Raw genomic sequence first — 23,936 nt, forward strand, 5'->3', positions numbered from 1 at the left:
CACATCAAGATTGGCATGAGAAGACCCTTAAGGTGTTGTTAAATCTGTTAATAAGTCCCACAAGGTGTCATCTTGTCTGCCATTCTCTTTACCATCATTAATCAAGTTGTGGAAAGTTTGACCCATGAACAACATGTGACCCTCAAGGTAATTTTAGTACTTCCCAAATCAGCGACAGGAATATTTTACGAGGGTCTGCCTCCAGGGGCGAACCAAGAATGAGCAACTTGGAAGTCCCTGAACAGACTCAGAAGTGGAGTGGGCAGATCAAAAGACAACCTGGCAAAATGAGAATACCTAAAAGAATCCTCCACCTTGGGTGGCTGAGGAGCAGAACAGACAACTCCACATCTATATGCTTGCCTGCCTCATGTACAGAAGAAGAATTGTTGGAGGCTACAGACCATGCAGTCGCAGTTGCCCATTTTTGGTCAAAAGATATTTAGCCGCTTGTGCTCCTTCTTTTTTATCAGTTTTATACTAATTTATGCAATGCTTTTGATACAAAATAAAATAAATAAAAAGTACTTCCTTAATTTTCTGCAGAGGAAAAGCTTTCTGGATAACTTCCTTTAAAAAAAACACTCTCTTGAATCTTCAGCTGAAAACAACAACAACAACAACAACAACAACAACAACAACAACAACAACAAAACTTTATTTATACCCCACCACCATCTCCCATAGGGATTTGGGGTGGCTTACAAAATAGCAAACAAAGATGCCATACATAAAACATATAATACATAAAATAAAATACAACAACATGAAAACAATAATAACATTACATAAATCAGGTACATAAATTGGAAAACATGGCAATGCCCCCCTTGGGTGGGGAGCATTTGGAAACAAAAGGGTTTTTTTTTTTTCAGGAATGGGGAATCAGCAGGGTTTGTGGTTCTTCAAGTCCCATGTAGTAAGTGAAAATGAAAAATAAGGAGCATAAAAAGGAGGGGAGACAGTTGCTACTAATAGCATCACTATGCTGTGTGGCATAGCAATACAGCTAACAGCATGTCTGCTTTTTATTTATTTTATGGATACTAACAGGTTGTAATAAGGTGATGTTTTTATGTTACACTCTTTTCCAGGGAAAGAAGAGACTGTTACTTATGATGCGTGGAACAGAAAAATCCAGGCCCACTTCGAAAAGTTGTTCTTTGTGTCCGAGAACCCGTCTGATCCCAATGAGAAGCATCCCACTCTGGTTCATAAGCGGGGTATATATAAGGACAGCTATGGAGCCTCCAGCCCTTGGTGTGACTATCAGCTAAGGCCAAATTTCCCTATAGCAATGGTTGTGGTATGTCTTCTGTATACATGTTTTGTTGTCTCGTTCTCTTTTTTATTAATAAAATCACATATGCTTTCTTTTCCCAAAATGTTTCAAAAATATCATTAAAATAAGTCTGTGTATACACAATAAATTATACTGCAATTAAATAATACTCTCATATTCATATCATAGCCTTAGATTGGTTTAGATTTTTATAGATCTTCCTGAAGTACACATATGTGGAATACTCTTCCTTGTCTCAGTAATATAAATTCGTACAAATGTTTGGCTATGAAACATAGCTCTATGGCAGAATAGTGTGCTACATCACATAAGTAATTATGAGGGATGATGGGAGTGGTAGTCCATCTGCATCTGCAGGGCCATAATTGCATACTTTCGCCTTAGCTCACATAAAACCTGGAATTACCATTGAAAGGCCACTTATCTCTTACGTTTTCAGTAAGGTCTGTTTCCAGCCAAGCCACAGAAGGGGTGGTAGTTGTTTTAGAGCTGTGAAGTCTTTGGTACAGCTGGCATTTCTGTGGGCTGAACTACCTGCCCCGGTTGAGGAAAAGAAGGAAGGACTATGCCATTAAAACAGAAGACCTATATGATTGCATTTTTAAAATAAAAGGGCAATTTGAGTATTATTTTTAAATTAGATTTTAGATGCATTGGGAGGATTACTGTATATACTTGAGTATAAGCTGCGTTTTTCAGCCCTTTATTAAGGCTGAAAAATCCCCCCTCAGCTTATACTCGAGTCAAGGTTATTATTTTACATTATTATTATTATTATTATTATTATTATTATTACATTTACATAATTATACTCTGTTGTTATTATTGCATTTATTATTTTTCTCTATTTATTATTATTACATTTATTATTTTACTCTATTATCATTGGAAGGATACATAAGCACATTTCCATTGAAGAAGGTTAGAATAATGATTTCATCAGAATTGGACTGTCTTATCTTAAATTACAGTTTTATGTAAATATTTAAAAACATTTAACCTTGTGATGCCTCAGTTAATATTATTTTATTAGTATCTATTTTTATTTTGAAATTTACCAGTAGCTGCTGCATTTTCCACCCCCAACTTATACTCAAGTCAATAAGTTTTCCCAGTTTTTTGTAATAAAATTTGGTGCCTCAGCTTATATTTGGGTCGGCTTATACTTGGTAAATTATGGACTAATTACAGTAGCTGTACTGCTAATTTACTTTTCCAGAATTTTCCTATTATAGTGAGTTTTCTCTTTTCTTCTCTTTGTTTCTTAAGGCACCTGAAATGTTCTCCATTGAACGTGCTTGGAAAGCACTTGAAATGTTGGAGCAAAAGCTACTTGGTCCACTTGGCATGAAAACTTTAGACCCAGAGTAAGTGTAATGGGGAGCTAGTTCAATAACAAAAACCATCCAATAAAAGTAAATGAGTTTCTTTCCCCTTTCAATCTCCCCTTCTCCTTATCAAGAGAAGCTTAGGGTGCCATTCCATCAAATATGTGGTTACCTAATGGAAAAAAATGTTCTAAACATCCAGGAAGGCCTGGTTGAATGCAGCATCTCCTTTTGCAAAGTTCTCTCTTAATCCAGATCATGTCATCTAGCTGTACTTTTATAGTGCCACAATTTTAATATATTTGTGAGATAGAAAATTAAATCACAGCATCCAACTGCCATGTTTCCTTAAGTAACGGATTTTGCATCTTGTGGAAATCTCTTGTTTAGAGATCCAGCTGTTAGAGCCTCCTTTTCCAGTGTTACAGAGTTAATTTTGCAAAGAGGAAAACTGAGACTTCATCTACACCATGGAATCAATGTAGTTTGACACATCTTTAACTGCCATGGCTCAATGCTGTAGAATCATGGGATTTGGACAGAGGTGGGCTAAAGACCTTGTAAAACTACAACTCTTGTGATTCTATATCATTGAGTCATTCTATTTCAAGTGGCATCAAGCTGAATTCATTCCACAGTGGAGCTGAATTGCAGAGCAACTTTCACAGTACTGCTATCTTTCCTGGACTCCACACCTTGAGGAGGTTGCCAAATGGAGCGAGGATGCTCTGCTTTATTGGAGGCGAGGACCATGGATGGAAAATGCTTTTAAAACCTTTTAAAGTTAGTGAAATATAGCTGACCTTCTCATAGAGCTGTGTTGGCATGATTTATCCCTTTGGCAATAGATGTTGTCTGAAGTGAGTGTTGGCAGTTTAATCAAAGTTAACATGTTCACATTAAAATGTATTAAACAACCAGACATCTGTCAAAAAGGCTTCAACATCCAGCAGTAATTCCCCCCACACCCCAAGTCTACAGTTAAAATCAACTTTAGTTGACCTCTGATAGAGTTTTAATATTGTATTTCATCACATCTAAGGGTCACTTTTTCCTTTTTAAAGGGCTTCAAAAATGGAGCACACCTTAGATTCAGTGGCAGCTTAGATTCACCAGTTTTGGAGGATTTTTAAACTGTTTAACCTCTAAAAGAAATGAGGAATATCCCCAGTCCCAAATCACTCTACCAGTATTTTTGCAAAGCACCACTTTCCGCTTTCAGTACTTATTGATCTACTCACACTTGCATGTTTTTGAACTGCTAGCTTGGCAAAAGCTGGACCTAACAGCAGGAGCTAACTCCACTCCTCGGATTCGAACCACCAACCTTTCGGTCAGCAAGTTCAGCAGTTCAGTGCTTTAACCTGCTGCGCCACCAGTGGGCCCAGAGATTTAGTAAAATGCACTCATACAAACAAACAAATATTTATTACAGTTATAGACCAGCATAAGGAGTGTGTGGTACAGTCTCATACAGGCGATATGACTTCCACATTTCTTTACACTCCCTCCTCATCCCAAAAAAAAAGACTATACTGCAAAACTGCATTGACACAAAAACTAAGTATTTTGCATACAGTGAAAATTCTAAAAATATTCTAAGAAAATTGCTTGTTTCCAAAATGGACGCTTCAAACACAGAACGCACCTTACATTTGATGGCACCTTAGATTCGGTGAAATATAATAGTTAGTCTCTGAAAACCTTTTATGGGGTGGCTAAACCACTGGGAGGCAGTAGGTCAAACCTTCTGAAGTACGGAATTCTACAGCTTAAATCCAAATTCCATCAGGTAGATTACTGTCAATAGTAAGAATAACAAATATGTAACACAAAAGATTGTCAGTTCAAATCGAAGGAGCAGGGTGAGCTCCCGGCTATCCATTCCAGCTTCTCGTGTGGGGACATGGGAGAAGCCTCCCACAGGATGGTAAAACATCCAGGTGTCCCTTTGGCAATGTCCTTGCAGATGGCCAATTCTCTCACACCAGAAGCAACTTGCAGTTTCTCAAGTGGCTTCTGACATGGAAAAAAAATCCCAGATATTTATTCATAGATTTCTGGAAAATTGTACATATCTCTGATAAGGTAGAATCAATATTTCAACATAGTGAAAAGGAAAGGAAAATATAGGAACTGAACCAAAGAATCTTTATGATCGAACAAATAATATAAATCAAAAAGTCATGCCATAACAGCCCAGAAAACTCACAACAACCCAGTAATTCCAGCAATGAAAGTCTTCACTGGAACATGGCCATACAGCCCGGAAAACTCACAACAACCCAGAGCCATAACTGTTCCCGGAGGGAGAAAGAGGGAGAAGGAAAATTGGATAGGTATAAGTAACAGATGTATAGAACTGTAAAGGCTAGAATGTAATCAATAATGTGTGTTATGTGGGGAAAAATAATAATATATTATTGTGTAAATGCAATTGTGACAATGTTACAAATTACTTATGTCTAACCAAATTTAAAAAAATGTTTCAACTGGCATGTATGGTAATACAATTTTCTGAAAAGATATTTATTGATGTCTGTTTCTGTTTTCTTGCAATAGTGATATGGTTTACTGTGGTGTGTATGACAACGCCTTGGACAATGACAACTACAATGTGGCAAGAGGATTTAATTATCATCAAGGACCTGTAAGATTTGTGCTTCAGCATTTTTTAATCAACAGATTTTGTCATGCCTTACCAAAAATATTCATCCCTAATTCTATTTGTTTCTTTTTTATTATCAAGGAATGGCTTTGGCCCATTGGATATTTCCTTCGTGCCAAGTTATACTTCTCCAAATTAATTGGTCCAGAAATCTATGCAAAGACTGTGTTCTTGGTTAAAAATGTCCTTTCTCGCCATTACGTACATCTTGAGAGGTATTCCTTCAGTCATAAAACTTGAAATATTACTGTTGGAGAATGTCCATTTTGATATTTGGTCCAAAATTAGAACTTGCACTTTGGATATTTATGTGCACAGCAGAAGTTGGAAGGAGAAATAGAGAAGGAAGTTGGCTGCAGATGTTCACATAATTGTAATAGGCAGGGTAACCAAATAGAGTGGATCATCTCTTTTATAATGCACTCAGTGCAAGACCTTTGAAATAAAACTGGCCTTAATGGCATTAAATTATGGACAACTCTGTTAAATTGGGAGCAATTCTGGGCGATAACAAGTGGGGTGATTTTTACAGAGCTTGAGAAAGGATTTAGAAGAGCCATACACTCTGCAAGCTCTGAGCTGCTCACCATAGAAAATAGTGATGCCACATAGGAGATTCTGAGAATTGTACAGTTTGTCCTCCACATTTGTGGGTATAACTTTTGTGGATTGATTATTCACATATTGGATTAATATGGTCTCTCTATGAATATCTAGGTCCCCCAGCATAACTCTATGGTCAACTTATGCCAGAAGTTAACCTAGAGTGCTGGAGGACCTACAGATTCCTAAAAACACGTTCTCTTGGGTTAAAAGAAGTGTCTTCAATTGACAGTCTTTCCACTTTCACCGAGGTCTTACACCTCTAACCTCAACAAATGTAAAGGCCGTTACATTCCCACGTTCAGTCCTGAGTGATTTTTCTATTGCAGGGACCTATCAGCTAAATCTACTAGCAGCAGTCTGCATACTGAATCACAACCCTTGTGGTTTATGCACAGCAGATTCATAAAGATCTCCTGTGGCCAGAAATAGAGGAGCATACTTTAGTAACATACAGACATAAACAGCAAACATAAACGCAGCCTGGGAAAAGGAGTTTGGACAACAAAATAATATACAGTGGACTCTCCATGAACCAGAACTCAAGCAATCAGCAAAAAAATTTGAAGAAATGATCCTTTAAATAAAGACTAAAATAAAATATTTGTTTTATAATACAGTAAAATCCATTTTTGTAATACAACAAAACTGTGTTACATTAAGTGTTATTTCTTTGTCTTAATTTGCTTTTAATTCCTGTTTTTCAATATTAATATTGAGTGAATGCAGAATTTGTGGTAAGGAATAGTATGGAGTATAGTTATTAGTTAGGCCTATTTTTAATACGAACTCTCAAGCAACCAGAAACTATTCAGCATCTACCAACCCTCAACAGAGAGTCTACTGTATAAACATGTTGCCTTTCCCAATCAATTTTGTTGTTAATTCGGTTGTTATTTGTAACTTTGATTTTTTAACCAAATCTTTATACCAATCCTAGTTGCTTGACAATGTTACAACAATAATACTTTTGCATGGTGTAAAAAATCTAGGACTCAAATAGGTGGCATTCAGCCACCTGAAGAAATAACTTATTTTCTTAACTATTTTAATTTTTTCCCTTTTTTTTGTTCTTGGGGACTTACTGCCTTTTCCTTTCTTGATACCTGTTCTTTTTATATAAAAATCCCTACAAAATTAATAATAAAATAGATGTCCAATTCATTTCACTCCTAGCATACTGTTAAATATATCCCTGGAGCCCCCAGTGGCACAATGAATTAAACCTTTGTACTGGTAAGACTGCTGACCAAAAGGTTGATGGTCCAAATCCAGGGAATGGGGTGAGCTCCCATCTATCAGCTTCAGCTTCTCATGTGGGGACCTGAGAGAAGCCTCATACAGGATGGTGTGTGTGTGTGTCCCACATATGAGATGTGTTCTTTTATGTAAATAAATTAAAATAAACACTGCTACCAGGTTTGTACAATATTGTAATATATTGATTGTGTTTCCTTTATAGGTCCCCTTGGAAGGGTCTTCCAGAACTGACTAATGAAAATGGTCAATATTGCCCTTTCAGCTGTGAAACACAGGCCTGGTCAATTGCTGTCATCCTTGAGGTTCTCTATGACTTGTAAAAGGGATTGTCCATCTTTAACACACACACACATCCTGTTGGCTCTTGTCTTGAATGCAAATAACTGTTTCTCTTGTAGTTTTAAGTCCTGCTTTTCAAAATTGTATCTACACTTCCCAGACACTTGGCTAAGGGAGGGGGTTTCCATCTTTAAGGATCGCACCCTATCATTTTTGTTCATATGGAAACTGAGGCCTTATTCTACTATTAGTCCTAAGTAGAGTGAACCCTTAGAGATTTTTACGTAAGTTTTGATCCCAACATTCAGTAGGTCTGCTCTGATTGTAACTAGCAATGAGATTCAGTTCTGATCGTTTTAAGTGCCATTGTTGAGAACATATTTAATTTTAAGTGTAACGATTATACAGAACCTTATTATACTGTGCCAGTTTTCTAATACAGAATCTCTTTCACGGAACAAGATTTTATAGTATAAGAACTCCTAGTCCAATTTTCTTTTCCTGAGATTTTGCCACCGAACTTTATGAAAAAATGAAAAGATGTAAAGAGAACTGAAGGCCAAATTAGACATGTTTAAATCTGGATGTCAGAGCAATATAGGGATTGAAAGGGATGGGTTCTTATCTGGCAAAAGGAGCATACAGGGGAGGAGTATGGAAACCTCAAGCCAAATGACCATTTACCTGTCTGCAGACCGTGCTGCTTGCATGTTGCAGTATCTGAGCAGGGTCATCAAAGGACAACCAATTTTAAGAGCAAAACTTAGGAAACAAGAAGTAGGGAAGTGGGACATTGTAGACCTAGTTTCCATACTCATTTGGCTCATAAAACTGGACTGCCAAGGCTATCCAAGCCTCCATGTGATAAGTTCTTATCAGACTATGCAATTGAACTGCTGGTAGAAACATATTCTTTTCACCCCTTTATTGCAAACCCACTTGGCTTGGTATAGGGGCGAAAAGAAAGAAAATCCTTTGTAGCAGGAAATTCTAAGTCTCTAGATTGCCATTCCTGGTTTAATGCAGGGAATTGTGTGCCATTCTAGATGTTGTTGAACTGCCATTCCCATCAGCCATTCCCATCAGCCCTAAGCAGTAATGAAGAATGCTAGGGTTTGCAGTTCATCCACATCTGAAGCGCCTTGGTTTAACAAATGTGTCAGGAACTCAGTAGCCTGTGCCATTATTTCAATGCAATTAATTGGCAGCTGCCATCTTAAACGATCAGCTTTTCCATCAGCAGAAGGAAAGAGTTAAACTTGGCTTAAAATACAATGTGGTGACGATGCAGATTTTGCTGCCCCTTTTTAATTTTTGTATGTAACAGTAACAATTTTTAGTCTATGTTAATCATTTCATCACCATTGTTGAATTGTTAGCTCCAAAAAGAGAGAGAAAGGAATAGTTAGCATTTTATTTGACTACATGCTGATGACAGGCATGTAAACAGAATAGTGTATTGCAGCTAAATTGTGGTATATATTGCCTTTTTAAAACTGGTGTTTAATTTTTTTCACATTGGTGCTTTGATATTGTGACTAATTAACAAGATCTTAATGCTTAACACTGGCGCTACTATTGACTTCAATAAGCCTAATTATGTGAGCAAATTCTATCTAATTCACTTGAATGCTTTTTCATTAATAAAGGATAAATTCTAATGTACAAAACTTGGTTTTGACATTCCTAACCATTTTCAGTCATAGCAGTGAGCGGCCAGTAATAGTTCTAAGCATCCAGTTTTCTGGTGGGCTTTTAAAAAAAACACATTTACAAATAGATAATTGCCCATTCATTTTTAAAGCCTCATTATATTAAAAAAAAAGTTTAAAAATCCAAGATAAATTTTCTTAACCAGTGCTCAGTCCTCAGTCATAATAGTATATCTCTTTGACTTTGTAATGCTTTTTACTTAAAGAAGAAATGATTGAACCTATTTTCTTAATTGGACTAAATCAGTTATATTTCTAGATAGGCATGTGTAAGTTTGCTCTGTTATAGAAAATGAACAACTGAATCCTGATATCTAATTTGGAAATTAGAGCCCAATTATATGGGGCCCCTGGTGGCGCAGCAGATTAAACTGCTGAGCTGCTGAACTTGCTGACCAAAAGGTTAGTGGTTTGAATCCGGGAAGCGGAGTGAGCTCCCGCTGTTAGGCCCTGCTTCTGTCAACCTAGCAGTTCAAAAACATGGAAATTTTTAAAATCAATCCAGTCCTTATCTTAAAGGCTGGTTCCCAGAGCCCAAAGGCACATGAACGCCCACAGAAAGACTTACAACAGCAGAAGTGTGATCCACAGATTCCTTTATTCTTTCTTTCTGTCGCTCCCTCTCTATCTTTCTAAGCAATTTCTTTTTGTCCAAATGCCAATGCCAAAAATGAACTCAGGTGAGCTATCACTACCTAAAAAGTGTAGCTGCTAAGAGTTGAGCAGGAGTAAGCCCATTCTTGTGCAATCCTTTTGTTTTCAAATTTGAACCACTCATCACATCCTCCTTTGTTGGTTTGGCTAATGTTGGCCCTCTACTCTAGATCTTAATGAAAGTGGCTTTGTATCAGAATTTGAAAAAAAAAGTTTAAGTGCTAATAAAGACTTAAGTCATTGTATTTGCACTAAGTACATTTCCACATATTTTGGCATTTTCACATGCTGGGAGGAATAAGAATGGGGAAGTGTATGTGAAATCATTGGTTCTTCCAGTCTTTTGCAGTTTCGTGAGTTGCACTGTCCCGGCTGAAATCAGTACATATTCCTCATGCTTGCAGTTTTTGCACAATTGTAATAAAACAGGTTAAATACATTTCACTTCTATATCTTTAATGTAAATAACCTATGAAAAGATTGTTAGTTAATAACAAGAGAAATATACAGATGTTTAAAAACACTCATTACTAAGCCTTATTTCAAAAGTGAAGCATGATGCTCTTAATAGTGATGTCCTTATATTTCATTGCGGATATGGTGAAAATGTCAGTTTGGGCAAAGATCTCAGGCATTAACAATCTACGGTAGAAGTCATAGCTAGAATCTGTATGGAGATTTAAAAAAAAAAAATAACAAACTAGGTGGTTGGGAAATAGGAATATTGTATACTACTGTTTACAACTTGTTCTAATAGACATAGTAAAGCCAATTATAATACCAATCATACAGCTGCAAATTGTTTGGCAGATAGACTGAACAGGCAAGTGTATATCTCTTCCACAAAAACTCTTATGGCATATCTACTAGCAATCATTGCTTAATTCTTTCAGAAGAGTACATCCACTCAATGATCACATCTATACACATTTGCCTGTGGTTTTTCTGTTGTAACATTCATTTTGTTAGTATCAAGCCATAAACTAAAATCCAATGCAAATCAAGGGAATCCTGCATGTTTGGGAGATGCAATTGTTGTACACGCAAGTCCTGTATGTCTGTCTGATACCATTACTTTTGTTATATGGGTGATATTTTTTCTGTAGTTACCTGTGAGTGACATTGAATAAAGTCTAACAAAAGATGCAGTTGTCTTTTATTATCGCTTAGGTTATATTTTCCTGCATGGCAGGGGGTTGGACTGGATGGACCTTGTGGACTCTTCCAACTCTATGATTCTATTATTTATTTATTTATTTATTTATTTTGGTCATTTCTACCCCGCCTTTCTCACCCCCTAGGGCGGACTCAAGGCGGCTTACATCCGGCACAATTCGATGCCCACAATTACAATAAAATGCAATAGCAATAACATAATATATTAAAAACAGACAATTAATACAGTACAATACAACACAATACAATATCGACTAAAACCGCTCTATAACCCGCGTTCATCATGTTCTAAAATCCATCAATCCGTTTAGCATTGCCATAGTCCTTTCCAACTCTAGTCATCATTACCTTGTTACCCTGCCAGACTACCCAAATGCCTGGTCCCATATCCATGTCTTCAGCTTTCTTCTGAAGGAGAGAAGGGATGTTAATGACCTAATTTCCCCGGGGAGTGAATTCCACAGGCTAGGGGCCATCACTGAGAAGGTCCTGTCTCTCGTCCCCACCAGCCTCACTTGTGATAAAGGTGGGGCCAAGAGCAGGGCCTCCCCAGAAGATCTTAAACTCCATGGTGGGACATAGAAGGAGATAGGTTCGGACAAGTACACTGGGCCGGTGCCGTAGATTCTTTTCAGAAATCCTATGGAGAACTGAAGCTGGAATTCCAGGCACTGGATTATATTGCCAACGAATAGACCAGAGTGAAGCTCCACCAGTCCCACCATCCATCAGCCTTGCTGCCTTTTCCAAAGCCTATGAAAACTGCCTTTGAGAAGGGATGTCTTACAGCACTCACCATGTTTCACTGCTGTTACAATTTCCACAAAGCATGCTCACAGTAATTTAGGAATACAATTCTTCTAGGCCAGTGATTCTCAATCTGTGGGTCCCCAGGTGTTTTGGCCTTCAACTCCCAGAAATCCTAATCTGGCTGGGATTTCTGGGAGTTGAAGGCCAAAACATCTGGGGACCCACAGGTTGAGAACCACTGTTCTAGGCCGTTGATACTGGGCACCTAAGCAAGACTAGGAGGCTGTATAATCCTCCAAGAGGCCCTAAATATAAATCCCTTTTTGTCCCCAAGCCCCCTCCTCTATGGGACACGTGGACATTTGAGGGACCTTCCTCGGTCTCTAGATAGCATTTGACAACATTTTGAAACTAAAAAATATTCATAATTTTTGACCCCTGTGGAATGTGAGTCCACAAATGTGGAAATGTACTCTATACCAACCTGTTTGAAATAAGGAAGGATGACCCCTGGGTGCTATAGAAATAACCCCAAGGAGCTGCATACAAGTTTTACCCGCCAGTGTTACGAGCAATACTTTTTTCAGCCAATGTTTCTGAATACTTAATCCTGGTGATTCGTTTCAAGTTACACCTATCTGTTAGAACAGTGTTTCTCAACCTGTGGGTCCCCAGGTGTTTTGGCCTCCAACTCCCAGAAATCCCAGCCAGTTCACCAGCTGTTAGGATTTCTGGGAGTTGTTAGAATGTATCCAAGTTAGCTCCATCCCTTTGGCTTCTCTAACTTGGATACATTCTAACAGCTGGTTCTGTCGCTATGGCAATGCCTCAGCTCAGGCGACACATCACCTGGCCTGCACCTATCATATCCCAACATCAATAAACACATTTAAAACATACATTATAATTAGCTATTTCGTTACACCATCCTTTGGTACTCCAGGTGTTTTGGACGTCAGCTCCCACAATTCCTAACACCTGGTAAGATGCCTGGGATTTCTGGGAGTTGAAATCCAAAACACCTGGAGTACCAAAGGTTGGGAACCACAGGTGTAGACCAATCTAATGAATATGTCACGCAGTTCAAAGTACATTAGATGGCACAGTATCTCCAGCCCCAGTGACTTCCTTCACTGGATTGCTGTGAAAATATAGCAAGTGTTATCAAACACCACTACCCCCACCCCTAATAAAAAGGGATTTATAGTTAAGAATGTATAGTTTCCAAGGGCAGCAAGCCAGAATGAGATAAAGCAGTGCCCTCTCTTGCATAAAGTCTCCCAAGCCCCCTCCAGACCCTTGCTTCTTTCCTCTATCCTCCTAATCATAAACTATATTTTATTTCAATGTATTGTCGAAGGCTTTCATGGCTGGAATCACTTGGTTCTTGTGGGGGTTTTTTGGGCTATTGGGCCATGTTCTAGAGGCATTTCTCCTGACGTTTCGCCTGCATCTATGGCAAGCATCCTCAGAGGTAGTGAGGTCTGTTGGAATTAGGACAATGGATTTATATATCTGTGGAATGGCTGGGGTGGGGCAAAGAGCTCTTCACTGCTGGAGCTAGGTGTGAATGTTTCAACTGAAATATATTTTATTTCCTTTATTAATAAAAATCTATTAAATAGATTCTATTTTACAAGAGACATTGGCTTCTGTCTGACCTAGGTCAAGAGGCAAACCATCCAGCCATTGTGCCATGCTGGAAACCAACCCCCAGGTATCGTTCAAAAACAAAGAAGACTTTGGCCATTTCAGCGTTCTTTAACTAGGATCAAGCAGCTACCATATATGTATCTATTCCTTTCTGTATAACTTTTATCCTTCTCTGTAATGTATTTATTTCCAAAGTCTGAAATGTATAAACTCTACTTTTATTCTACCATATTCTTACATTCTTAATTTAAGAAAGTATCTGAACTGCCTGACTCAAGCCAAGGGCCATTACTCAATAATGCATTCTCAGTCCCAGGCAAAGAATATAACAAAAGCCTATTCCTAGGCAGTAGCTCCCAACTGCCCAACTACAGCCTCCTCAGTAGGCATGTTTGTTTACCTAGGCCAAACCAAGACTACAGAGATCGGCTTCCATTGTTCTCATGAGTCTGGGTTTCCCATCATCCTCACCCTGGACCCCTGCTGAACTGGAATATCAGGACTTCCTGAAGACTCCTCCACCCACAGAGCTTTCCCCTCCTGGCTGGGAAGGGATCTCCAACCACATCATTGAAGCTCACCCAATCGGAGACAGGAGATAAAATTAACTTAGTTGTATAAAACTATTTTACACAGCATATGTCCTTTTATGCTTGTACTTTAGGTCAGGAGCCCACCGCCATTGATTCTTGGCCAAAAATGCACCTCTGTCCTTAGTCTTAACTTCCTGATGGGTCTTTAATCTGGAACGTTGGTTATTAATTTTGGTTAGCATAATGTTTCCTCATATGATTATATTCTGAATTTCATATCACAAGGAAGGAGGGAGTTAAGTACATACTGTGAGCTCATTGGAGGACGGATGAGATATAAGAAGTTTACAGACCCTCTGTTCCCTGGCATCTCTGCCCAATGTATGACCAATTGGGATTTGAAAAAGTTGGCATTCAGAGGCAAACATACAGACCCAAGAGCCAGCTAGTGCTGGGTTATATTTGCCCTCAAGTTCCTCTACTGCATGGGGGATTCTTTGCATGATCTTGAATTAGCACTAAAGTTATCTTTATACATTTAAAATCTTTTATATAAAGGTAAACATATTAAAGGACAATATTTGACAGCAAGAGTGAACTCCTTGAGAGTAAATTAAAATATTAATGAGTATAACAGGATTTCTCCCTCGCAAGTGGGCTGGGGGCCAACAACTCGAAGCAGATTACATAAGTGATGCTATAAAGAGTATTTTGCTATGTATGACCCTAGCAAGTGATTCATGCAGAAAAGAAACTAGGCGTCATTTCTAAATCCAGTGTGACTTTGGTAAAGCTATAAAGGTTTTACATTCCCATTACAAACTAATTGGAAATAAAATAAAAAGTATTAAGAGTTTAATGTGAAAAACTATGTATGGATTATAAAGCCTACCATTTAAAGCAAATTAATGTGGATGTAAATTCTGAAATCATTAGGACCCAAATCTATTTAATATTATATTGTTAAGCAATTTTTGCACATTACACTTAAAAAACCCTTGACAATGATAATTTTATTGCTCATTCAAGCAATTTCATCACATGCGTTATTGTAATGTGTATATTAATGCACAGTAGAAGTCTGAATATAAAGTTTTTCATGGCCACATTCTACATAATAGCTTGCCGGGGGCGGGGGGGGGTCTTCTTCCATAATGAAAGAACAGGCAACCACTAACTTTACACAGATTAGAACACTCTTTCAAAACTAGGTTAATCTAAGTGGTATTTTAATTAATGCTAACCTTAATTATAAAGGGCAAATTAATCATTTTCTCTTTCATAACTAGTTAATCTGAAATGTATTTGCTGGAAATGAACCCTGGCAGCATATCTACACCCCTTTTTATTCAAATTTTCTGACTTTGAATATCTATATAAATAAAAATGTAATGTTCATTTGTGCTACCATCAGAACTCAAAAACCACTGGGGGAATTGACACCAAATTTGGACACAAGACACCTAACAGTCGGAGATTCGGGAGAAAGGAAACTTTGAGGAAGCAAAAGCAATCAAGCTCAGAGCAGATCCATTAATAACCCAGGCTCAGAAGACAGAAACCCCAATCCTATTCATGTCAGGCAGGAGTGACCCCATTCAAGCCCTCCCAACAGATGGCCATCCAATTCCAACCCCATTCTGCCAGGCAGGAAGACACCATTCATTCTACAAATATAGCATCCCAAGCATATAGGATCAAATAGCATAATAATAATAATAATAATCCAAAATAATAAATATATCAACTCTAATAGGCTTTAAGTCAATGATATGACACATAAAAATCTATCCCAAAGAACTACAAAAAATTGAACTGGCCCAACGAATCCATACAGCTATGTAATAATTGGCAATATATATCTATAAATGTATATAACCCTTTCAAAATATTTTTGATAACATGTTAATTATAAAATACTTATTTAATTTTAAAATATTTAATTATATTCATTTAAAATATTTAACTTTTGAATACTTCATTTAGGTATTTTAAGTTTAAAATATTTGTTTAATTTAAAATTTTTAATATTTTCATTATAAAATATTTAACTCTTTAGTTCTAAAATATTTCATTTACATATTTTGATTTTAAAAGTTATTATTTACATTACATTATTTTATTTTAATATTTCAAATTTAAAATATAAAATTGTTTAATTTTAATATTATTCCTTTAATTTTAATGTTAAAATGTATACATTTCATAATACTTTATTTTAAAGTATTTTATTTGGTTTAATTATGAAATATTTAATTACTTAATAATTTGTTTTTAAAATAATTATTTAATTTTAAATGATTTAATTTTAATGTTTTAATTTTAAAATATTTAATTGTTTACCTTTACAAATTTATATCTAAAAAAACATAATTAACTTTAAAATATTTTACTGTTAGTATTTTAATTTAAAAAGTATTTAGTTGGTTACTTTTCAAATATTTTCCATATCACCAAGCTAGGCCACACCAACGAGTGGCTAGGAGGGAGGCCAGGGACGGAGGGAGGGGGATCGCCACCGGGGAAGGAAGGGGCCCTTGGATGCCATGCACGGAAGGACGGACGCGGGAAACCCTTTGAAGGATAGGAAGGGGCCCCAAAGGCCATCCAGTCCAACCTCATTTTACAGTAAAGGCAGACACCACCAAAGCCCTCCCGACAGATAATCAACCAGTTGGAAGGGAGTTCCAGAGGCCATCCAGTCCAGCCCCCTTTGTCTGCCTGTATGTCCATCCATCCTTCAATCCATCTACATATCTATCTACCTACTACCTACCAACCTATCTATGTTCTATCCATCTATCAATGTCCCTTCCATCTGTCCCTTCTGTTTATTGCTTCAACTGGAATTCCTCTCTTATCTGAGGGCCACAGCAACGCGTGGCAGGGTACAGCTAGTCTGTTAATAAAAAGCAAAGGTAGCCATCTTGGGCCATAAAAACAATGTACAGGTTAGCAGTAAATTAGCAGTAAATTAGGAGGAACTACAGTTCTTTAAATGTATGCAAACATTTGCTCTATTTCTTCATCAAATTAGGTGGTTCAAAATAATACATCAATAAAATATAATAAGAATAATAATAAAAGAACAATACAAAATAAACACAAGATGTAATAGAAAATCACAATAATTGATCAAGGTAGGTTTTGAGGCATTTCATTCCTGTTGTCCTCTCAGAAATAAGTGGTGGTGGTTTTCAATGAGCAAGTATTACCAGCCATAGAAATAGCACTTTGGCAACATATGTGACAACCCTCCTTGACCAGCAGAGGGAATATAAACCAATGCAATGGGCCAGCTAGAGCCACACAATCAGATCAATGAATTCAACCAATCGGGGATGAGAAATACTCATCTTTAAAATCAAATATTAAAATAAATATATAGTATTTTAAAAGCAGTATGGAACATCTCTCTTCTCCACCTTGTCTGCTGATGCTGTTCTCTGGCACTTCATTTAGGAGGAAGAAGCCCCTGAGACAGGGCAGGGGAGAGAGGAAGGAGGAGGAAGAGAGAGAACCAGATGTCATGATGGGGTGGGGAGGGAAGAATGGAGGTCATGCACATGTGATGAAAGGATTGCTGAACCCCCCACAAATGAAATCTTTTCCATTGAGCATCCATGCTTTTTGATATCAAGGGAACCAATCCTCTGCATACATGGAGGGCCAACTGTACAACAAGTGTTGCTTCTCCCATTGAACTTAAGTAGTTGGATTTGTTAGGAGAGAGAAAATGTTCTCTTTTAAAAGTCCAATACTCAGAAGCCCAAAAGCAGGTAGCAGCCCAGTTTCAAGACAACTATGTTTTCTGATTTCTATGTACTGTAGTGGCATGGGGAACTTTCATACTGCTCTAGGAGTCCAATTAAATTGCTATGGCTGCATCTTGCGGATTCCTGGGGTTTGTAGACAGAAGAAGATCTAGAGCTCTCTCTTGTTGAGAATTCTAAGTGCCCCTCTCTAAACTGCAAATCCAGGGATTCTATAGGGTGTTGCTATGATAGTTAAAGCAGAATCATAGCAGCATAACTCTATAGCAAAAAAAAAAGTTGGAGGCACTGTTCTGCCTCTGTGCTACTAAGGGGTTAGATTGCAAGGAATTTTAACAGATAAACTGATTGGAGGTGTAATGTACTGGCCTACTGTGCAGGGCTGGTGTTTGGTTTCTTTAAAAGGCCAAAAGCCAGACAGCCTTTAGGGTATGTGACTTGCCCATGGTCACCCAGTGGCTGTGTCTGAATGGAGATTCAAACCCTGTCCTCTGACTCCTAATCCAGCACTCAAATCACATTGGCTTTCAAGTGATTTATAGAGCTAGATTGTATTCCCTGCGTCTGGGAAGAACTAATCTATTTATATACAAATAAACTATAATTAATTATAATTTTCAACAACCATCACAGTTAGATGTATTTGTGTGTGAGTGTGTATATACACACACATACGCACGCACAAAGGAAGTCCCCAGGTTATAAACAAGATAGATTGTATAGGTTCATACTTCAGCTGAATTTGTATGGAAGTTGGAACAGGTACATTTTTAAGTGTAACTCCAGCTAGATTTGAATAGCATAGGAAAGGGTTAACAGTCCCAATAATGTTTGTTTTGTTGTCTGTGGTCCTGTTCAAAAGGTTCACCTCACTTTCTGTCCCTGTGATAATTGGATATTGAAAATTTTGAGTTAGTGTGGAAACAAGGACTGGTAATAAAGCTTCAGTGTAGATACCTTTTCCTCACGATAACTCTTACATGAGTGAATTGAAAGGAGCAGATTTCCTCTCACTTTCTGTTCTCTCTCTTTGTTTTCTCTCTCACACACACACATAGACTTTGTATCTAGGAGTCGGATGAAAGTCAGATGTCCGTAAGTTGGAGACTGACTGTATTATAATTATAAGTTTATTGCCATGTATTAAGTGACCAAGCTAATCTACTCCTTCCAAATGTGATGTTCCTTCTCAGTTCATTCTGCTCAGTAAGTTCCATACATCTGCTCCTAAAGCCCGGCTCTCATATCACCACAAGCTGTAATTTTTGAGGTTTGAATTACAATAAAAGAACACTTCCCTTACTTCCTATTAATATATGTTTTGGTCCTGCTGTTTCATTGTGTTTGTATAACATATAGCATCTGACTTGGGACTTCTGAGTAAAACTGGAATGCAACTAATAAATAATAATTACCTCGTGCAAGTTAAGCTCCTAAGGCTCCCGTTGATATCCGCTTTTCTGCTGGCATGGAAACAATGCATTAAGCTTGAGATGTGTCAGAACATGTAGAACAACTGTGTACTGTTTTATGAGAAATACCTTACTTCCTAGATGTAGCCGCACTAACTGTAACAGCAAGTCTTTAGGGAAGCAAAGAAATAATACAACGTATCAGGCCTTTAAAATATTTGTCCAATAACACAAGGGCATAAACATTTCCTTCTGGAGCAATGTAAATTTATGCACATTAGAAATCCATATTCTGTTTATTTTTCCATTTCCCACTGCCACTATCACCATTTATGATTGCATATAGATTTTACTCAGTGTGTGTAATCTGTTATATTTCAGTGACAGAAAAAACATTTACCAGCTGTTAAAATATAGCATAGATATCAATTTAAAATTGTTTCATGTGTAGTGCTCATCATTTCCTGACAGATTGCTGGAAAAACTAGTCTTTGATTCTACTCTGTGTCTGTATTTCTGTTTGTGTGCATGCAGATAAAAACTGGAAGCAGCCGATAATATGAAAGTGATGCCAGCAGCTTATGCCACTAATCCCATTAGCACTGTTGGAAGAAGATCCTGAATTTCTTACTCTACTTTCCTATAGATTCTGAACACATTCACTGTTTCTACATATTGTGCATAAAGGGAAAATAACTGACAAAACTCAAGTAAGTTTTCTGCTCTGCCCAACCTATTTCCTGGCCTGGCCAACAGACATGCACAATTATTTTGAGGCCCTTGACATTGGAAAGGACCACTGTGGGAATAGCTCTCTGAGATATATTTAGAGATTCAATATAAAGTCTGGAAAAGAAGCTCAGTCATGACCCATTCCCACAATGAAGTTGAGATTCAGCTACCTGCCAAAGAAGCAGGCTGAGTCTAGTGCCCCACTACCTTGAAGACCAGATCAACATGCAAACCGGGTTTGAGGGCAACAGGATCAGACGTTTATTACTTTCAGGCATGGAAGGATGTCTGATACAGAGTCTGTGCTCAAAAGGATTGGACATAAAGCATGCAGTACAGCACAAGACATTTTATTCTCTTTGGTAGCCATTCAAACTACCATGACCTTCCCTGATTGGTCAGAAAGCTGGCCAGCCAGGATCTGGGTCTTCATTTGTTGAGGAATCTTCCTGATATCAGAGGTGGTCAAAGTTTCCACCATGGTAGGAAAAATTAACCACTGACATTTGCTGGTTTGAAGCCAGAGTCATTTGGAAGGTCTGGACTGGAAAAGTGACAGACAGGTGAAATGTGTTGTGGCAATATGTAAAACAATCTACAATGAGATTATTTGCCAAGTCTGCTTTGCACACAGGGTGAGCCTGAGAAAACACAATGGGCTGTTATGTAAATATGAACAGTTCAATGTAAAGTATACAGATTTAATCTATACACTGCTGATGTCTCGCAGCAGCTCGTCCTATTGCAACTGCATTGGCTACTCTTCCTTTCTGGGCAGAATGTAAAGTTCTACTTCTGACCATAAAATACTTATTCTGCTTGGGTCCAGACTATCTGAAAATTCTATCTCTTTATATAAGCCAGTGCAAGATCTGCAGGGGGGCTTTCTCTCGGTCCCACAACCTACCCAGGTGGTAAGGATTTGGGAGAAGGCCCTCTGCATAGCTGATCCCAGACTGTGGAATTACCTTCCATAGGAGATCTGGCTGGCCTTTCCATGCTAGCAGTTAAAATGTTTTAATTTAGGCAGGCTTTTGAGTTTTAAATTTTAATTATGGAACAATAGGGTGTATTAAAGTGGTGTGCTGTTTTTTAAGTATTTTATTCAAATATGTTTTGTTTTTTGTTTTTAAGTATGTTTTCATAATATTTATATTTAATTCCTTTTTAACTTTTGTAAATTAATATTCTAGCAGCATCTTTTTACATCATTATAAGCTTCTTTGAATACCATTTGGAAGAAAGGCGGGATATAAATTCAAGAAATAAATAAAATAAATAAAGGACAATATGACAGTCACACCTTCCATTTCATCTACTGAAGCCAAACAACCTGGCAGCTGATTCTAGGTTGTGTTGTTGTTGTTGTTGTTGTTTTTTGCTGATGATGGGACAGTTCCCTCAACTTCACCTAAGGGAGGTAGCTTGTGGATTGCAAGAGAGATTCTCTCACAGCAGGCATGTAGCCGGGGAGGGAGGGGGGGGCTTCAGTCCGTCCCGTCCCTCCGAAATTCTCAGGGAGGTCCGCGAGAAGGCCTTACTGGTACATTATTTAAACGGTTATGTTTATTCATATCATGAACTGATCACCATGCTCAATATATCCCATATGCATGGGGCTATTGGGATAACGATACAAAAGGTTTGCTAGGGTAGATCCTCTCTCACTCAGCCCCCCACCCCGAATCAAAATCCTGGCTATGGGCCTGTCTCACAGAGAGAGAGAGAATCTCTCTTGCACCCAATTTTTCTAATATATAGCCATTGCTCCCTGTCTCCCAGCATTTTACAAGAGCTGGCTACTTCAATCTGCTTCCCGTGTTGTTGGCCACAGCACACCCTCCCTAATTGTTTGTGGAAATTAATGACACTTCAAGTAAGATATATGCTTTTTCCTGTATTTGTTAAACCTTTCTGGTCTTCAGAAGTTTTGCAATATTGAAGGCACTGGAGACTCTTGGAAAACTTAGTAGCAACTGTACCCCAAACTATATTAAAATCAAAACTCTTATATTACTTGTATACTGTATTGATTCTTAAATGTATAAAACTATATCAAATGTATTATGACAGCATCAGCTCCTCCAATGCACCCTGTTTACATAAGTTTATAAGAACAGAGATCGCTTAACTATTAAAAAGTTCCCTCTGGCAATTTCCCATACGTGATAAGACAATTTTGTTTGTGCATGTATGAAAGACAGATTATCCCTTCATCACCAGAAATGTGTTTACACTCTTTACCTTCTTAAATGTGACAACAGGTTTATAGTTCCCATAGAAGATAAGGCTGAAACAAAAATGAATACAAAAGCCTCCTGAAAGGGCAGCCATTATTCAGGTTACCCAATATTACTGCCTTTTGTTTTCCAAGTCTTGCACCTTTGTCTTCTCAGAACTGGACACTTAAATCAATGAAGGAATCATCTGCATGCCCACGTCATCATCCTCTTTTCACAGCCTCCTCAGAGGTGTTTCTGCAATGGACTGGACCTTTAAACCCACCAATTATCAGCTGTTTTTCTTCCCACCACAGGGATCTCCTCCTCCCGTCTATGACAAAAGGCAAATACATGGTCAGTCCCTGCACACATCCTAGCCAGTCCATTTCTCAGCCAATTAGGAGAAGGTGCAGGAAGTCTGAATAGCTGTCAAAAGTATATAAAATGTATTGTATTTTTCTATGAAGGTATGCTTATACATTTTGAGCTGTGACTTGGTACTTGAGTACCTTTTGGCCAGATTGTAATATACTTCTTCAGTTTGCCTTCAAATCCAAAGTGCTTTATTCTCTGTCCTGGCTGATCTGGTTTAGTGGAAGCTCTCCAGACATGGACCTTCTTATCCATAGTCTTAGCTGAAATCACTGTAATTGTAGGGCTGGCCCCATCCCACACATACTGAGGCACCCATTGTTTGAAGATGGATAGTGGTCACACTTATTTCAAAAAACAATTCTAACAGCCCATTATGGTATCCCTTTTCTGTTGATTGTTGCACTGGAGTGAGTACATTACAATAGTTTAGCATAATGATTTGAACATTGGACTATGGTGCTGACCAACAGGGTTCAAATCTCCGCTCAGCCATGAAAACCCACTGGGTGACCATGGGAAAGTCACATATTCTTGGACTCAGAAAACCCCATGATAGGATTGCCATAGGGTTACCATAAGTCAGAAATGACCTGAAGGCACAGAAGAACAGTACAGAAGAACAATCTGTACTTGATTTGCTAGTTAAATATAGGGTAATTCAACAGCCAAGCAAAATACAGAGGCCAACTCAACATGAAGATGAAGAATCCACTATAACTGTTCTACATATCTTACATCTATTTTGCCAAAGAAGAGTATATTCATGTTCTTCTTTTTCCAGCCATGATGCTTTTGTCTTTCTTTTATCTTGAAGATAGATAGCAGCCATTTGCTACGAGCGAGGCTATTGTAAAGGGACTTGAGCAAGGCAAGGAGAGCCCAATTCAATCAAATCAAAGGCCTATCTAAACCACCATTTGGTGCTGACAGTGACCAATGAGATGCTTATGGGAATCCCACATTCAGACATAAGGAAAATAATGTTGGTATAATAGCTGTGCTGAAATGTTGCATGCAAACAGCATAAGAACTGATGCAATGTGGGTCAGAAAGATAGAAACAGTTACTGAATAAAGAGATTACTAAACTATTCAGCTAAAGCTGCTGGCACACCACCATCAAATGCATAAAGTAAAGGCTTGGCTATGGAAGTGTGAAATGCAGCACTCGAATGTCTGCATAATTAGGCTGTAAAAGCCCCAAGGCAAAGGAATGGTAGAAGACGATGTCTGGATATCAGTTAGATGCTTTTGAATTATCACTAGTGGGGCTGATTTGTATACTGAAAGAACCAAGTAAAAGAACAAAATGTTATTTCTGAAAACTCTGTTCAAAGATTATGGCTAGCTGTAGGCTAGGTCTGAAATACAATGGTATTTCTAGTTTTCCACGTATTCTATATTCTTAAAGATACTATTGCTTCAAAATGTGTTTTATCTCCCTAACCATGCATACAGAGTAATCCATATGTAACTACTAGAAGACATTAGAATTTTAAAATAT

General features: G+C 37.9%; 1 protein-coding gene across 3 annotated transcripts in view; it reads left to right on the plus strand.

The window, feature by feature from the left end:
- AGL (amylo-alpha-1, 6-glucosidase, 4-alpha-glucanotransferase) overlaps positions 1 to 10,951 on the plus strand; it is a 56,581-nt gene extending 45,630 nt beyond the window's left edge. For all 3 annotated transcript variants that reach the window (XM_060773930.2, XM_060773929.2, XM_060773931.2), the window contains exons 30-34: positions 1,095 to 1,306; positions 2,573 to 2,670; positions 5,194 to 5,281; positions 5,381 to 5,514; positions 7,365 to 10,951. In XM_060773930.2, the coding sequence (XP_060629913.2) occupies positions 1,095 to 1,306; positions 2,573 to 2,670; positions 5,194 to 5,281; positions 5,381 to 5,514; positions 7,365 to 7,482 (650 nt within the window). In that variant the 3' untranslated portion in view covers positions 7,483 to 10,951. The remainder of the gene's footprint in view (positions 1 to 1,094; positions 1,307 to 2,572; positions 2,671 to 5,193; positions 5,282 to 5,380; positions 5,515 to 7,364) is intronic.
- Positions 10,952 to 23,936: the final 12,985 nt, after the last annotated feature.

Source organism: Anolis sagrei, chromosome 4 (assembly GCF_037176765.1).
Source record: "Anolis sagrei isolate rAnoSag1 chromosome 4, rAnoSag1.mat, whole genome shotgun sequence".
NCBI lineage: Eukaryota > Metazoa > Chordata > Lepidosauria > Squamata > Dactyloidae > Anolis > Anolis sagrei.